This window comes from Zootoca vivipara, chromosome 1 (genome assembly GCF_965207765.1).
Source record: "Zootoca vivipara chromosome 1, rZooViv2.hap1.1, whole genome shotgun sequence".
NCBI classification, from domain to species: domain Eukaryota; kingdom Metazoa; phylum Chordata; class Lepidosauria; order Squamata; family Lacertidae; genus Zootoca; species Zootoca vivipara.
The window spans coordinates 100,317,776-100,336,191 of NC_142582.1; the positions used below are offsets into that span (position 1 = coordinate 100,317,776).

The 18,416-nt window shown below is 39.6% G+C and overlaps 1 protein-coding gene across 29 annotated transcripts in view; it reads right to left on the reverse strand.

Annotated features, from left to right (window-relative positions):
- HECTD1 (HECT domain E3 ubiquitin protein ligase 1) overlaps positions 1–18,416 on the reverse strand; it is a 63,682-nt gene continuing 45,266 nt past the window's right edge. For 20 of the 29 annotated variants that reach the window (XM_088671446.1, XM_088671470.1, XM_088671434.1 and 17 more), the window contains 16 exons: positions 15,748–15,881; positions 13,781–13,937; positions 13,059–13,281; positions 11,927–11,981; positions 11,503–11,685; positions 10,929–11,139; positions 10,751–10,836; positions 9,036–9,163; positions 5,628–5,829; positions 5,353–5,490; positions 4,635–5,242; positions 4,160–4,238; positions 3,957–4,050; positions 3,682–3,832; positions 1,680–1,824; positions 1–1,076 (listed from right to left, as the gene is read on the reverse strand). In XM_088671446.1, coding sequence (XP_088527572.1) covers positions 939–1,076; positions 1,680–1,824; positions 3,682–3,832; positions 3,957–4,050; positions 4,160–4,238; positions 4,635–5,242; positions 5,353–5,490; positions 5,628–5,829; positions 9,036–9,163; positions 10,751–10,836; positions 10,929–11,139; positions 11,503–11,685; positions 11,927–11,981; positions 13,059–13,281; positions 13,781–13,937; positions 15,748–15,881 — 2,732 coding nt within the window. In that variant the 3' untranslated portion in view covers positions 1–938. The remainder of the gene's footprint in view (positions 1,077–1,679; positions 1,825–3,681; positions 3,833–3,956; positions 4,051–4,159; positions 4,239–4,634; positions 5,243–5,352; positions 5,491–5,627; positions 5,830–9,035; positions 9,164–10,750; positions 10,837–10,928; positions 11,140–11,502; positions 11,686–11,926; positions 11,982–13,058; positions 13,282–13,780; positions 13,938–15,747; positions 15,882–18,416) is intronic. The other 9 variants (XM_088671508.1, XM_088671501.1, XM_088671493.1 and 6 more) reach the window with 3 other exon arrangements.

Consider the following 18,416-nt stretch of genomic DNA (forward strand, 5'->3'; position numbering starts at 1 on the left):
TATAGTACAAGACCAAGTATTTTTATTTGAAGAAATAAAGCATTAGAATTCAAGGCACTATTCTGTATACCAATGTAACAGAAGAACTAGTAAGCGGTTTCATACGCTGCAAACTTTTTAATGATTAATGTTGAGCATACACATTGGAAATCTTTTTTTAAACTTCAAACTGCAACAAGTTAAATAAATGTTTTTAATATACAAAGAAAATACAACCAAAAGTAAAACTTGCTTTAAAGTGGGCCTTGCACCAGGGATCAGTGTCTTTTAAAAGCTTTATTGTTGAGCTGCACGCACACACACATACACACATACAAGGATTTAATCTTTATAGCAGGGCATTTAGAAATCAAAATGTATTCCCACTTGAAATAATAATAAAAGGTTGTGCATGATTATACGCAAACACCCCCCCCCTCAACACTAGCATACTCCTATAGTGCAGGCACTATGAAAGGAAGGAAAGAAAGCTTGAGATGCCCAATGACTAAGTTTTATGGAAGCAGATTTCTGACCAGTTAGCTTAAAGCCAGCAAAACAGGGATCAGTGATGGCAACTGTAGTGTACAGGGTATTAAACACTAAACTTTACACAAATACACTGTTATAAATCTTGTATCAGTGAACACTGAAAATCAGCAGATCTGCTCTTTGGAACAGTCAAACATTTGCTTCAGCTTCTGGTTGCACAAGCCCTTGGAAGCATCACACAGTGTTCTTGCCTTTTTCTTGCTGGCTGTGTAATTCATTGGGATTTGTTTCATTAGCAGCTAACAAATTTTCCATGTGTTTCCAAAGCCTCATGGATGGGGGAGGGAAAAGGCAAGTCTCAGTAGAGCACAGCGTGGAGATTGTATTTTCTGCACATACAACACAAGAGGCTTCACTAGTTATCAATGCAAAACCAGTTTGTCATATCCTGTGTCCTATTCATCAGCTCAGTTGAGATGAAAGCCTTTCTCCATGGTAGCAGCTAGCAGGCGCTCTCGCATAATCTCTTCAGAAGAATACTCAGGCAACTTAAGGTAGTGCACACATGTATTCACAGATGGGTAACTTGCATCCGTAGCATCAACCTGTGAATAAAAATCCACAATCAACTTTTAAAATAGTGAGTGTAGCGCACGTTTCCTTTTCAATGCTGTGTTGTGAGCGCATCTTAAAAAACAATCCTGTAATCCTAGGGCAATGGCTATGTGGAATCCATTCTGGTAGAATAGACTCCAGTGTACTCAGCAAAGCTGCCAAGCATATGGTCAACACATGGGTAGGCAAACTAAAACCCGAATCCGGCCCAATCACCTTCTAAATCTGGCCCGCGGACAGGCTGGGAATCAGTGTGTTTTTACATGAGTAGAATGTGTCCTTTTTATTTAAAATGCATCTCTGTGTTATTTGTGGGGTATAGGAATTTGTTCATTGTCCCCCCAAATATAGTCCAGCTCCCCCACAAGGTCTGAGGGACAGTGGACCAACCCTAACCCTGCAGAAAGTTTGCTGGCCCCTGCATTAACAGGATCCATGAAGACCTCTGCCAAAGGCCTGACAGGCACCTTGTGGGGTGCAAGCCATTTTCTGAGCACAGACGTGTGAGCTATCTCAAAGACAAGACTTCATAACAAATATCTAACACACCTTTGCTTAGATATATAGTCAAAACCTTTAAGAAATGGCCATACCTTGCGTACAACAGTGAGACGGGGATGTAGATTAGCCAGGCCTCCTGGGGGAAGTGTTGAACAGCCAGTTGTGAATTGCAGGAATGCTTTTCTTTCATCGGAAGACATGCCACACAAAACTCTAACGAATCTCAGGAATCCAGGGCTAAAGCACAAAACAGAATGGATGTTAAATATACCTAGTGTTGACTACATGTTGCATAATCAAACCAGTGTTGAACTAGTGCATGTGCATGCACACACTGCATCCGCACATCACAGTACAGTACCTTAATTCTTGGAACTTAGTCCGTTCCAGGAGTCCGTTCGACTCCCGAAACTGTTTGCAAACCAAGGTGCAGCTTCCAATTGGCTGCAGTAGCTTCCTGCACTCAATCAGGAAGTGTGTTGGATGTTTGGCTTCCGAAAAATGTTCACAAACCTGAACTCTTACTTCGGGGTTTGCGTTGTTCAGGAGCCAATTTGTTCGACAACTGAGCTGTTCAGGAACCAAGGTACCACTGTACACCCTAGTTAATAGTTAAGTAGTTCTCACTTCACTCTTCCCCTAGCACAAGCAACAAACCATGCACCTGGTTTAGCAGCATTACAGCCAAACTGGGAATTGTGGTTTGTTTTTGCTCCGAACCAACCATTATATGAAGCCAAAAGTGGTTTGTCTGGACTGAAACAAATGCTAAACCAAAGGCCATGGTTTGTTACTGCTGCTCAACTGCTCCATAATGAACCAAGTGTCAAATGGTTGACATAACCAAATAGCTTTTAATGCTTTTATTTTAATATATTAAATTTCTAAATAAATCAACTTATCAAAAATTAGCATGAGAAGATAAAGATAAGTCTGTAGGTATACTTTATGTTTGGGGGCAGGGAGATTATTATTAAAGAAATATTTGCCAAATATTACATGACAATGTTAGTATGTAAACATAGCATTTCCCTGTCTTCCTCTTTGCTGGCACGAAAGTTTATTTACTTATTGTGTGTTCACTCCTAAAGCAGTCTCCTCCTCATTACCTTCACAGACCATGAAAACAGCATACAAGCATCTAGTTTCAAGTCTGTTTAGGACAATCCACATTGCACAATACTCTGCATGAGGTTGATCAATGCTCAGAACACTGTAAAGCACTACCTAACCATGTACTTTTAAGCCTTATCTCATTTACCTTCCCGTGCCCCCCCCCCCAAAGAAGGAAGACAGATTGCACAGTTGAGATGTACCCATGTAGACATCAGTTCACTGAACTATAAAAATCTGATTTTGTTTTATTACTGCACCAAACAGATCAAACCAAGTTGTTTGACAATAGTCCATTTACTGTGATTTTCTAAAAGTATTTTCTGTTTCCTTTTCATAATAGACAAATTACATTTTTAAAAGCAGGGACCTATTAAACAGCACCTTCAAATGGACTGCTATAGTGAGGGAGTGACAAAAGTTCCCTTTTATCTTGTGTTTTACACTTGCTGTGTTTCTCCTCCACACCTTATGGAGGAGACCTGGTACATGTGAAGGAAGAAAAAACCTTGCTTGTTCCAGCCAGCTTAATAATGAAGCATTCAGAGACAACTTGATAGAACTATCCAGCCATAAACATCAATGTGGGAAAAGTGTCTGGGTATGCAAGCCTGCCACCCACTGGGAGATCAGTGGCATATGCAAAGCTGTAGACACCCATTTGGATAGCAAGTGCTGCTCAAGCGAAGCACCACTGATTAACAATGCACTCATATCCAGAGGAGTGTATGGAGTGTTAGGTGAGGGGTAGCACCTCTTGTGGGGGACACGTCATGCTACTTCTGGGGTAGTCTGTCCACCTTTTGTCCCCCACCCTGCACTCAGCTCTTACCAGAGGCTCCTAGAAGCTGTCAGGTGTAATTATAACGGATCTAGATTGAATTTTCTGCACTTGCCACACATTTTCAGTGTCAACACCCCACAATTCATTGTTCCCAAGTCCTGGAAGTTGTGCAAATATATTCCCACTTGGTGAAGTACCTGTCTCGAGTGTAGCCAAGTTTAGGTTCTGTGTAGTTGATTATATCTTCAGCTGCCCATGACGGTGACTGATTTCCACAAAGAATCATCTGCACTTCTTCATGACTAAAGGAACTCAGCTTTTCCATTGGAAAGACTCTGTTGAAGCCATCTTGAAATAAAAAGTAAAAAAGCATAAGCACGAGCTGAGAACCATATTATGTTTGAAATTCCTTAACTGATCAATATTTCCTTTAAATAGTTAAAAAGCCCATATATGCTAGTCAGTTACATACCTCTAAAAGCATCCATCTGTTTCTGTATGCCAGAATGCATGCAGAAGTCAAACATCAGATCCACGTACTCTTCTGCATTATCCATAGTAATCAACTGTAATGAAATTGATGAAAATGGACAGAGAATGTTTACATCACATCACAGAAGAATTTTGGGGAAATCAAGTAATATTTAATTCTCATATTAAGAATTTTTCCTCTACCTCATCTTCACCACCAGGCTTAAGATCCACTGCTGTAAAGCCATATACTCTGGAAGAAGGGCAAAACTGGAAATTCAGCCTGTAAGGTAGGAGATGGAATTAGTAGATACACAGCAATAGTGGCAGAAGACATGCTTTGCATGAAAGAGGGCCTAGATTCAATCCCTGGCATTTTCTGGAAAGGCTAGGAATTCGGTCTGAAACGCTGCCATCAATCACTTGACATAATACTGAGCAAGATGGAGAAATGTTCTGAGTTTGTACAAGGCAGCTTGCTCTGCTCTTAAGTGGGAATCATCTCACAAAATCTAAAAATTCCAAACAGGAACACAGTAGAAATGATATGGATAAAGCACTTCAAAAAAAAAAAATATGTGTATGGAACAAAATGTCTAAACATGCATAGGTCAATTTCTTACTCCATAAGGCGGCAACATGTATATATGAGCAAAAGGGGAGGAGTGTAATAACTTACCCTAAATCTTCTATGCCAAGAGAATGTCCAGATCCTGATGGGTTCTTCATCATTAGTTCCTGCAATTTAGTATTTTTCTCGTCTTCTGAAAGTCCTTTGTTGCTTAATATTAGACGTCTCTTTATTGCAAGGTCTTTAATTTCTTTTAAAAATCTTGCTCTGTGAGGGTTTACCAATTCAAAATCTTCCCATGTTAAAATCCCATTAAACCAGGCTGGGGGTTTAGGCTTTGGTGGATCAAGGATAAATTCTGATTTGGAATCTTCTTCAAAGCTTCCTACTGAGAGAGAATCATGCCCCTCTTCCGTAGACGCCTCTGACTGACTTTCTGTGCAGTGCAAGTCTCTGTCACCCCGCGACTCATAAATCAATTTACTCATATTGCTTTTAATGTCTCCCATGCACATGAGTTTAAAGAAAGGCTTAGAAATAGGCAAGTCCACCAGTCTGTTGTCTTGGATGCATTTGGCTAAGAAAATTCCCAGAAAGTGAAAAAGTTTGGTTATTCTTTCAAGTTCATCACTATCCTGTGGAAATGGTGCTGTGAACAGACCACAAGATCGCTGTACATAATATCCTGGAGGTTTTAATCCGCCACCTATATCCACCTGTTTTTTTAATATAAAAAAAAGTGAAGGAAAGTTAAGGTATTTCAAGAGATACACAAACAGAATGTATCTTATCAGCTCTACTGATTGATTACAAAGACAAAACATACCTGACGCGATTCATCATCCGGAAAGTCATCATCGCAGAGCCATGCTCCCAGTTCTGTCCTCTGGAATTCTGCTGCCACCAGTGCGTAAAACTCCAAGGTGGGTCCCAATCCTGTTCCTTCTTCTCCCAAAAACTCCACCTGGAAACCAGAGATCACAACAATAGTACTAACAGTTTTTCAGAATGTATCTTTTCTAATAAACAATTGTGCTCACTTAACACTACATAAGTGAGAGACACAGTAAAGTATTATTTTTTAAGAGGAATATATTTTACCTCTAGGACTGACTTTCTGTCTGCATGAATCTGCATTACATTTTCTGCCCACTCCATCAACGATTCACCACGTGGAACTTTTACTCTTTCATGTTTAAGGCGCCCAACTCTGAATTCTCCTGGATCATCTCTTCGCACTGTGCCTGTAGTTCGTGTTCGCTCAACAGTGGCCTCACGTCGATTCTGCAGCCACACTATTGCTCTGATACCAGGAAAAAATGCAGATATATTGCTTTAAAACTCATATGCATCATGACTCAGAAAAGCTTTTTAATGAGACCTTCCTTAGGCCAATGTTTGCTTTCAAAAAATGTGTGGTTTTTTTTAAAAAAATAATCTATAGTTTATAAAATACAGTATATTCCTGCGTATAAGATTACTTTTTAACCCAGGAAAATCTTCTCAAAAGTTGGGGGTCGTCTTATACACCGGGTTGTATTTCTTATCCGACGAGTATATCCCAAACTCTATATTTTAACTGGAAAAGTTGGGGGTTGTCTTATACGCCCAGTCATTTTATATGCCAGAATATACGGTAACTAGGTTTAATTTTATTAATTTTTATATTGTAGATTTTATCATTGTTAATACCCTACAACCTTAGGGTAAAGGATGGGTAAGAAATATTTTAAATAAATACAGTGGTGCCTCGCAAGACGAATTTAATTCGTTCCGCGAGTCAATTCATTTTGCGAAAAATTCATCTTGCGAATCGCGGTTTCCCATAGGAATGCATTGAAAAAAGGAGGCTTCCGGTTCCGCCTGCAGGAATGGCTGACCTCTTTTCCATCCCTCCGACCTTCACGAGGAATTTGGCGGTTGCTAGGGGAGTAAATGGCAACCCCCCTACCTCTCCGGGGGTTATGGAGAGGGGCCGCTGGCCCGCGATGCCCCCAAACCCACTCCGACTGTTCAAGGAGTGGGGGGGGGGGCTTGGGCTGAAAGCACTCATGAGGAATGTCGGAACTCCCGGACGCTAACTTGCATGGCGGGATCTCCATGATTAAAGAAGATAATTAGGTTTAAATTCATGGACATGCTTCAGAAGGAGGAGCAGAAGCTCTGTTTACTGCCAAGGAATTTACGCTGCTGAGGGTGAGGAGTCGAGGCTGTATTTTATCTGGAAGAAGGATTGATGGGGACAGAACGACAAGGGAAGTGAGCTTTTTTATTTTTTTTCATATACTCTACGAGTTACTCCATACCTTCCCGGACGTGATGTCCTTGTTTGTTTGGAACAAACGAGAAATAAAAGATATCTGTGTGAGTAATGAATTTTATAAACTGTTGATATTGAGTATATTTTTTGAAGATGTAAAACTGTTGAAGAGAGAAGCCCCCCTCTAATTGGATGGAAGGAGTGCCTGGAAAGCGTTCGGAGGATTTATGAGGTGTGACGCACTTTGAATTTGAACAGCGACCTGAAGATAAGTTCAGCTATAGGGCAAGGAGAGCCACTAATTTATCAAGAGTTTATGCATAAAGTGATGGCTGGGTCTTCTGCCTGGAAAAGCTGTAAATTTCATAAAGATCGTTAATCTACAAAGTTATGAGAAGAAAGCGAAAGTGATTTGAGCTTTCTAAGATGGCGCTGCTCCGTGTTGAAAGACCGACGCTACAGGAACGCTCCAGATTAAGAAGATTTATGGGGAGGCCAGACTGATTAAAACTCACACAGGAGAAAGAACATATGTGAAATCTCGTTTGATACTTATCTCAGCAGCTGGGGAAAAATCGGATGAAAGACGAAAACATCTTTGTGATTGTAGGGGAAAGATCGGGACTATTATAGACTTTGAGTGACGATTTGGACTTTAGAAAAAGACGGCAGTGGGCAGCTGCGAGGAATCCCCAATTTCTTGAAGCATGGGAACCCCGAAAATTTTAGATGATTTGGCATAACATTCGGTTTGATTGATATGTATTTGTATAATTTGAAATAATGGATGTGATATAATTGTTTTTAATTGGAAAATTAATAAAAATAGATTATAAAAAAAGGAATGCATTGAAAAAAAATTCCCCCATAGGAACGCATTAATTACATTTCAATGCATTCGTATGGTAAACCGTGATTCGCAAGACAAATTTTTCACAAAACGAATTCGTCTTGCGAGTCACCATCAGATCACAAGATGCATTCGTCTTGCGAAAAATTTGTCTTGCAGGGCATTCATTTTGCGAGGTACCACTGTATAAAATAAGTGATATCCTTGCAACAGCGCTGAGTTCAATGGGATAGGGTAGAGCAAGACAGGGAAAACTATGGGTTGGCGCTCCCTGTCTCCCACAGATGCCACACATATCTGCCACAAGCTACCCCTACCTCAACACTACCTTACCCTGCCCCATCCCAAACGCAGTGCTACTACTGCAAAACTGCTGCTGTTGCTCTGTCCCTTCCATCTCTACACACTGTTACTGTTGTCACAGTTGTGATCTCTTTTGTCAGTTGCTATCATTTTTGCCAGAGGCTATGCTGGAAAACTTCCTCTGAAGTCTCTCTCTCTCTCTCTCTCTCTCTCTCTCTCTCTCTCTCTCTCTCTCCCCCCCCCCCCCCCCAGCTAGCTTTCCTCAACCTCTGACACCAGTTTTTCCTTATTATCTTTCTACCTCTTCCTAGGCTCTGGCTAACTGATTGACTCCTCTCATTCATCTGACCCTCAAATAGTGACATGCCTGCACGTAAATTTACTTCAGTCAAACCCTCTAACCAATCATAAGGTTATCATTGGAATTCTGAATTCCCATGGGCCAATTACCAAGAATCAATTATTTTTAATAGAATGTGCACTAAACGTCCTCTCACAATTAGACCTTTTCCGTTTTTCCAATTCACACAAAAGCTAGATATTGTTGTTAACGGCCATAGTAGAAAATTTTAAAACACCTCTTGTAGCAGTCTAGTTGCTTCCTAGAAAAATGCCAGCTGAACCCCCTCAACACTATCTTTTCTGACTACAGTGGTACCTCAGGTTACAGACACTTCAGGTTACAGACTCCGCTAACCCAGAAATAGTACCTCGGGTTAAGAACTTTGCTTCAGGGTGAGAACAGAAATCGTGCGGCGGTGATGCGGTGGCAGCGGGAGGCCCCATTAGCTAAAGTGGTACCTCAGGTTAAGAACAGTTTCAGGTTAAGAATGGACCTCCAGAACGAATTAAGTTCTTAACCCAAGGTACCACTGTATAGCTAGAAATGAAAGACCATAGTCCCCCACCTTCACAGTGTTAACCATTTTCAAACCAAACAACATCCATATTGTAACAGAATTCTTGTATTTAGGATTTACTACCTAAAAATTCAATTTCTTCACAAGGAAACACTGATATTCCAAATACTGACATTAAAGAGATTCACTATTCTGTAACTGCAGCAAATAAGCAATTTGCTTGTCAGGTTTCTTACCTTGATGCCCCAAATGCTGTACATGTGAAATACAGCTGTCGAGTTTCAAATGGAATTAAGAAAGGGCACTTGCTAGTTATCTGTTCACACCAGTCTGGCAGAGCTCCGCTTGCTAGTGCCAACGGCTCCTGTAATTTAATACACCCACTGTTTAAAATGCAATGTCTAAAGAACAAAACGTAAGATGAATAACTATTTATGCATTCATATTTTCCTACACACTCACCTTATACCACTAGTTTTTGTACTTTGTAAAAAAAATTGTTGTAAATAGGACGGTCATAATTAAATAAAAATCTACTTCTGTATGTTGTAGAAAATGGTTTGTTGGTTCTAAATGCATTCAAACGTCTCTCAATATATCATCGCCCAACTTAACACAAGGGTTCCCAAGGTGGGGGTGGCAGTATTTGTGGACATTGGGATGTCAACCACCATTCTGAATAAAGATGGAGATTCAAAATGTGACTTTGGTGTGACTTCATCTGATCCAGGCTTCCTCAAACTCAGCCCTCCAAATGTTTTTGGCCTACAACTCCCATGATCCCTAGCTAGCAGGACCAGTGGTCAGGGATGATGGGAATTGTAGTCTCAAAACATCTGGAGGTTTGCGTTTGAGTAAGCCTGATCTGGTCTTTGGCATGATGGGCCCAAACACCACTGATTTCAAACTCAAGAATTCAAACTCTGCAGAAAGGTTTCTGAGGTGGGAGCGGCTGTTTTTGTTAATGTTGGGGTACCAACAGCCAGTTTGAATAAAGATGTCGATCTGAAAGAGAACTCTGCCTAATTTTTGGCATTGTTACTGTTGGCATCTGTCTATGTCAAGAGACAATGGAGTGTGCCTCTGGAGGTGAAGTCAAACCATTGCGTTAGCAGCACTGAAGTGACTTCCCCAGGGCACAAGCCTAGGCAGTGTGTAGAGAGGTCCTGGGCTGCCCAGATGACAAGAACCCACTCTTGGCCTTGGGCTGGGGTGTGTGCACGGTCCCAAACTTCATAAATTACACTATCCGTTTTTTCAAAAAAAATCCTACTTTTTCAAATGCCAAGGCAACGTCAGTCACTCCCTGCTAGTACTAAATAAAGTAGTACCAGTAGTTTTCTTAAATGTTAAGATGTCATTTTAAATCACTGAATGTGTTGTATTCGTTTGTTTTCCAGCTTTCCTCCAAGGAGTTCTAACTTATGGATAACCCACATTTCACACCAAATTTTTATCTGCAAAATAATCCCGAGATAGATTAGGCTGAAAGGAAGAAACTGTTCAAGTTCACCCAGTGAGCGTCATGATTGAGTAAGAATTTGAATCTGGCGCCCACAGTTCAATACTGCAGCCATTAACCACACTAGACTTCATGCTTTTATAACAGTGCAATTTAAAGGAAATTCTAATTCTTTTATGACTTATGTCAGTAAAATCCTACCAATCTATGTTCAGTTTTCAAGATCAAGGCTGCAATTAATTGAACTGTACAACTGACTCAGCTTTGGATGCCTCGCCAAAGCTCCCTTCCACCACATGGCAAATTTCAGTATCAAGTACCATGAGCCATCTAAATAATGAAACAAAACCAGCAAATGAAGAAAACCCACAATCAAATAATTGTCACTACTTCCTTTAAATAATATGTCTCAGACTTCAACCATCTACAACAGCTTCTATGAAACTAAAATGCCTCCAAAATAATCTGAATAATAAAAATATATATTACCTCAATCTGTTGAAGAATTTTTGTAGTGATTTTTTTGCTTGTGAATTCATCTGGTGGAAAATTAAACTGAAGCTGTTCATCTCCTTCTGAAATTATTAATAGAAATGAATAAGAATGTACTAATAATATGTTTCCTTTGTGGAAGGTTTTAGGGGGAAATGTATTACATCCTACTTACCTTCTTGAGAATTTCGAGTTGAATAAGGGTCACTTGCAACAATATACAAAATACGGAGCAACTGTAGAACATCTTCTACTCCACAGGAATTCTGTCCACTACCAGCTTTGGCTTGAGGCTGTTCTTTTATTGAACTAAGAATGTCTGAGTTCTGAAGTGTGGAAATAGCTCCCTGGCTTAAACTGGACTTTGATCCATGTTCACAAAAATCCTGTGTAAATAAATGAATGGAAGGAAAATAAATACATAGTAAAGGTTAGAATTGTGATGTAATTATTTTGAACTTTGAGAGAGAGAAAATGTACACATGGTTTGCATGACGCAAATACTGAGCCTTTAGCTGCTCTTAGGCACTATATTATTATTAATAATAATAATATAATACTGTGTCTATTCAAAAGCATACAAAACACTGGAGCTGGTAAAAGTTAAACATGAGGGTCACACGTAAACGTATTTAACCAGAGTAAATTGCATTAGTCACACATCAAGTCCCTCTGTCAGGACTCATAACACGATGCAAAATAAAGCATAGACATTCCCCAAATCAATACTTTTAGATGCAGACATATACCTTGTATGCAGCTATGAGCTGGGAACAATTTCTGTTTTTCCTAATGCTTTTATTAGTGCCGGTTAATTTCCAGTGGCGCAGAAAGGCTGAATCCGCATTCTTCTGCAGGTAGGTTATCAAGTCATTCTTTGGTAATTCATCAGTGCCAAGGTACTGTTCCACATGCTCTATTGACCAGCAACCCTACAACAGGAACCACCAAATGTTGGTATTTCCTGGTTGTAAAGTTTGAAACATTTCACATGCACTACACACATTTCTTTAAGAACATGCATTTACAAACATTCTTTAACATATCTTCCACACAACAGAACTCAGTTAGCGTAGCTTTTTTAAAAAGCTCTGCTTTTTTTTAAAGTGCACAAACTGCACAAAAAATCTGTCAACAGCCACGTAAGTATTGAAAAGTTAAGATTTATCTCACCATTTTCCCACTTTCTTTCTCTTTATCAGAATCCTTCATTTCTCTGTATACAATTCTAAACATGAAAAGATTTATAGTTATTTATGTACTGGATTTTCACAACAGAATGCACTATTTCCAAATCAGTGTGAATCTTGCGATATAATCTAAATTGTCTTCTGCTTACACTCTGCATATTAAAATAATTCTGAATGCTTTGCCGCTTGCCACACAAGAGTAGCACTGGTGAGAGTCAGCCAATGATGCTTCTTAATACTAGACTGGCAAAGCATAGAACACTTTGAATTTACAGGCCAGCTTGAAGCACAACTATTCATTTTGATGGAGCAAGTGCACTCTTTATGTTAAGATTTCTTTCATCAACACATATTTGTTACAATTTCAAAAACAATGTAAGAACCGCAACATTGAAATGTTAAGATTCAGGTAGGTAGCCGTGTTGGTCTGACACAGTCGAAATAAATAAAAAAATTAAATTAAATTGTCCAGTAGCACCTTAGAGACCAACTAAGTTTGTTCTTGGTATAAGCTTTCGTGTGCATGATACACTGAAACGAAAAGTCACCAGACCCTTGTATATAGTAGGAGGGGGGGGGGTTTCCTCAGATTTATGGAGAGACCTGGTCTGAATAGAGATATTGGATTCTTGTCTCATTACATATGCTAAAGCTATTTTTGGTCATCAGCATACTATCCCTTGCTTTTCCCTGTAGGACTAATTGCAGTCGTTAACAGTCCTCAACCGGTTTACCATCCCCATTGAGTCAATCACCCATCTCCTACTACCCTTCTGAGAAAAACCCCAACCCATCCTCCCACCAAGGTCTGGTGACTTCTGTTTCAGTGTATCTGAACCACGAAAGCTCATACCAAGAATAAACTTAGTTGGTCTCTAAGGTGATACTGAACAATTTTTAATTTTTTTAAAAATTGAAATGTTAAGGCAGGTAAAAAGAAATGTCGTCAATGTGTACATAAGACTACCACTATCCAAACACTACTGCCGCACGACCATCATCCACAAGATAAGAGATGACATACTAGCAGTTTTTGATATATATTGTAAAACCACTCTGCAAAAAATGCAGCCTTAAACTGTTTTAGATACAGCATCAGATTTTAAATGTCTTACGTGTATGTTGGCTCCCAAATTCGTCTAAGCTTATCAGATTTCACGTTGCCATTGCAGGAAAGTTGTAGCAATTTTTGAACATAGTAAAAGATCGTTGATCGAAAATTTGTTAGGGGCAGCTCAACCTCGCGAGATGTACCAAGGCCTGTAACTTTCAAGGTAAGTGCTAAACGGGGAGATGGTGTGCACTCAACTTCTTCCAGTAGTTCCAAATGGGGTGTTCCTGTAATCAATGATGAATCAGTGCAGGTGAGTAAGTTTTTTTTAAAGTCTGCAACAGCTTTCAACATCTCAAATATATTTCATGATATCATAATTCTTACCTAGATGTGAAAATAAATTCAAAGTAAAGGCATTTGAAATTTCACAAGGGGGGGGGGGGGTATTCCAGCTTTACCCTGTTAAACTTATATGGTACCTGACTCACTCATTCAAATCTCACTTGCTTCAAACCCCAACTCCTTTCTCTATTCAGCATCTCATTCTCACCAACTTCTTCCCTGTGAAAACAGTGTGTGTCCCTCCCCCGCTACAACCTAGATTTGTGAAGGGAGAAAGTTTGGGAAGGTGGTAGGTATCTTAACATGTCCTCCCCCAACCTAGTTGTGTCTTTCCTCCTCCAATCTTCTTCTCTTAGGTTCTCTGACATGCTGGTGTATTTGTAGGTGTATAATATATATTTATACTTTGCACATGGTTTTTCAAACAACTCATGGATATACCTGGGGGAGGGATTTCAAGGTCAGTTGTCTGTTGAACATTAGTACGGCCAGGTCTAGGATCAAATGCAGGTACTAAAGCAGAAAACTGACGTTTCAAAACATAATCATCATCCCATGTTCTTCTACGTCCTCCTTTTGTTTCATACTCTTCTTCTTCCTATTATGTAACAAAAATTGCAAAACAAACAAAAAGGTTATTTTCATTTTTTTAAAACCCACACTGGATAGACAAGTACAAAAACTATCTATTTCTTCTGCTGTTTTTAATTACGGTACTAATTAATTAAATTAAATTTGTATACTGCCCTTCACCTGAAGATCAAAGGGCAGTTCACAAGATGAAAAAACAAAATGAGAACTCAAAATACATAATGAAAGAAGAACAAACCAATAGCCCCTCCTCCCACAAACACATTTAGAAGACCATAGAATGTTCAATCAGCCAAAGGGCTGGTTTAAGAGAAACATTTTTTCCTGGCACCTAAACATATGTAAGGAATGCACCAGGCAAGCCTCCCTAGGGAGCGCATTCTACAAATGGGGAGCCACCGTAGAAAAGGCTCACTCTTGTGTTGCTGCCCTGGGGTCTCTTGTGGGCAGGGCACACTAAGAGGGGCACAGATGATGATTGGAGGTTCGGGTCAGACCATATGAGGAGAGGCAGTCACTGAGGTATTGCTGTCCTAAGGCTAATAATAATAATGACAGTAAATTTTATTTATATCCCACCCTCCCCAGCCATAACCGGGCTCAGGGCGGCTAACATCAAAATATAAATACATTAAAACATAAGATTCAGCAATCAACTTTAAGGCTTTATAGGTCAAAACCAGCATTTTGAATTTGGCTTGGAAACGAACTGGCAACCAGTGCAGTTGGGGCAGGATTGGTGTAATATGCTTGAACCATTTTGCCTGGGTGAGCAACCTGACAGCCAAATTCGGCACCAGCTGAAGTTTCTGAACAGTCTTCAGAGATGTTTATTTAAGTTGGGTAAGCCATGAGAATAGCTAAGTATAAGTAAACAAACTGAACTTGCTGTACACTGCAGATTCTCACCTACACTTTCAAAAACTTATTGAGGTGCCTGCTCACGTGCTGTGCTAAACCGGCACAGGGACTCGCTTCCATGGCACCAGAAATTACGTCTGCGCACGTGCAGATTTTGGAAATCATGGGTGCGCACACTCATGCACGTGCACAATCCAGCCCACATAGGGATCTCTGTGGCACCAATCCAGCCCAGGCAAAGACAAACCTTGCTGACCCCTGACTTAAAGCATCAATGCTTTAACTTACTTAAAATGCACAAACATAGCTGTCACTTGTTTAGCCAAATTTACAGAGGAAATATTCAGATTTCTAATGCAGATCACATATATGCAGTATTTTTGTGGGTGTGACAGTACTCACCAGTATGAAGTAGCAGCATCTCCTTTTAGGCTGTGCATGGCAGCCACTTTGTAGTGGTACCCATAGAAAAATTATCAAAAGTAGCAGCACCTCATTTTTAATCCCCCAAATTGCTACATATAAGCATACAGCTATGCAAGACTGTTTGCAGCCCATAAGCCATATCCAAGGCCATATTCTGTAAGAGTTCACCTCAGAAAATTTGACACCGATATAATGGAATGGGGGAGGGAAAGTACCAAACTGGACATTTATTGTAGCAGAATCTATTGACATAATCTGTTATTTAGGGGTTTCTTTTGGCGTTCCACTGAACTAATAACTTGAGGACTGCTATCATTTGATCTGTACACAAGGTAGAACTTTTGTAATAAGCCATTGAAATGACAATCTGCTGCTGCTTTAAAAATGGACAAGTTCTCTAAATTGACAAAACTGGTCCACAATGAACAACCTATACTATACTACAAGTTCAGGGGAGTAGAAGGTTTTTCTATATGGTCCCCAAATAACTGTAGATCACACAATATTGTAAAAATAGATATGCACTGTACCATAACTTCTTCATACTCTTGATCTTCTTGATTGTCATCTTCATTTTCGTCATCCTCTTCATCTGGCTCAGGTAGATCTTCATCATCATCTAACTCCGCTAACAGAGTGCTGGCCCGGCAGCTATCAAGAAAATCTACACAGAACACACACAAATCACACACTAAGTTGCTTGTTGTTTGCTTTTCAAAAAAAAAAGGCTGTAAGGATGAAGACTGATTTTGTTCTATAAATTCAAAGCAGGAACAGGAAAAAAGAGGTTCAAGACAGTAAAGCAGAAACCTATTTAAGGAATTTTGACAAAGGGGGAAAGCATTTCAGAAAACAACCTGAAAAAGAATGGGAAACTATTTGGAATAAGGTAACCTACTCAGACAAACTGATCCCATTTGTAAGTACAAACCATTAGTGGAAATAGATAGCAAGCCAATAATTTTGCTACTATAGCTGCAATACGTGTTTCATAGAGCTTACTTCCTTTTATTTTCAAAAACATCCTATAATACAGTATTAGCAAATTATCTCATAAACCACTTTCATTCCTGTAGCAATGTGACAAACCATGAAAAAAGGAAAACCACAGGAACACCTCTAAAAAAGCATTATTCAAAGTTCTACAATTACAACTACTAATACTGGTACATAGCAGGCCTTTAACCATTCATGAAAGACAGGTTTCCATTTCTTGTTCTGTATTCAGAGCACCCAAAGAACTGCAGGTACAATGCTAACAGTATCAAACCCACAACTGTAATGACACATGTAATACCCACAGTTTCAAACATGGAAGGATGGGTTTTTTTCATTTTGAAAACAATTATCAGTCGCATCAAAAACAAAGCAATGTACATCTGCCTACACTGTAGGAGCAAGGTAAGAAGGGAATTGGAAAATGGTGCTTTGTTTCCTATACAGGCAGAAATTGTGCATATATAAAAACACTAGGAAAGTCAGAAAATGCACATTTTTTACATAAAATTTATGTTCATAAGGGACGCTTGTCTCATATGAAGCAGTCTAAATCCCAATACAGCATAATTTCCTGGTTTTATAGGAGCCATTTCTGCATTTCATGGGTCTTTAACTTTCTTAAAACATATTACAGGCTCATGAGATCATGCAAATGGGACTAACCAACCAGAAAGTCATTACTGTATTAAGCTTGACCTCCCATGACATATGAACCTGGGACACTGGCTTTTTACTCCCTAATAACAATGTTCACTCTCCATGCTCTATGGGGATTTTAACCATATATTCATAATGCAAAACTAATGTGGCAAAACAACAACTCATCAAAGATAAAAAAAGACAAACTGCTACCCTGATGATCACTTATACCTCAAATATGGCAACTAGCACTCAAAGCAAATTGTAAGACAACTTTCTAAAGTTTATGGCATTAGAACATAAGCCTAAAAGCATCTTTAACAGATACATGAATATATTTGAGAGGTGCTTATAACTTTTAAATTCTGCTTCATACTGCAGTCTAGGAATTCAACAGGTGCCACTTCCAGACTAAAAAAATTAATTAATTCTAAATTCTAATTTGCAAAGGACCACATAATTTCTTGAATCGGTCTGTACTATGAAAGGATTTAAACAAAGCAACTAGGTCACACAGAAGCCTTGAGGTTGCTTCTGGCCCTGGCGATTCCTGGGCTAAAGGTCTTCCATGTTATACACGAGTTTCGTATGGCAAGGGTCCTAAAAGGATGCCTTCCCACACCCAGTGGCATGCAGCATTTCCCAGTAGCTTCTGCTAATACAATGTGAAGTATTCATTACAATTTCCAGCACTGTCTAGGTTCATTCCCAAGAGCTTGATATAATCTATCCCTTAAGTCTACCATTCCCTTTTGTCCCAAACACTTCCCTGAGAAATTCCTTTTCAGCTCCTAACTCAAATGGAATGTATCCACGCCAATATGCGGTACGCCCTTTGAGGCCTCTTACATTTATTCTACAAGTAATAAAGCCTTTTGTTGGGGATCTTATCACTTCCATTTTGTGTGCAGTCACCCCTAAGTACCAAGGGAGAAAACTAGCACTCTCCCTGCAGAGCTTTTCCTTCAACCAATGATTCAGCGGTCATCTGTGCAGGCACACAACTTGTTAATATCTGTATACAAATAACAGCTAGGAACTTCTTAGACCTCTAGCTAGTGTAGAAGATTAGGTAATCCCATCCTACCATTCCATCTCCTAGAACATGGCATTTTTGTGTGTGTGCTCTAAATGGAAGAATGATAATCTTCCCACTAAGTTCTCTTCCTACTGTCATGAAAGCAGCAGTTCATGTAACTTTTTTTGCAGTCATCGCCTAAATAAGCTCTCTATTTTTAATGCTATAATTATGCCCCTCTGCTCTTTATTTTTAATGCTATAATTCTGCCCCTCCCAGAATCCGGGCCTTCAAATCTCTACTATTCAGACTTTTCCTGCACATATATGATGCAACTGATTATTTTAAAAAACTGCTACAGCCATGGCAGGAAAGTTCTGACCTCCAACAGCTCTGACTGTTGCATGAGTATCTTTGGGTAAGAATATAACGTTGATCCCTGTGCTTACAGCAAGAAATGCAGCAAGGAGCCTAACAGAACCCATTTGACCAAACTCCAAATCTCTCTTTGGGAGTAAGCATTAGCAACCCCAGGAGTTTCTG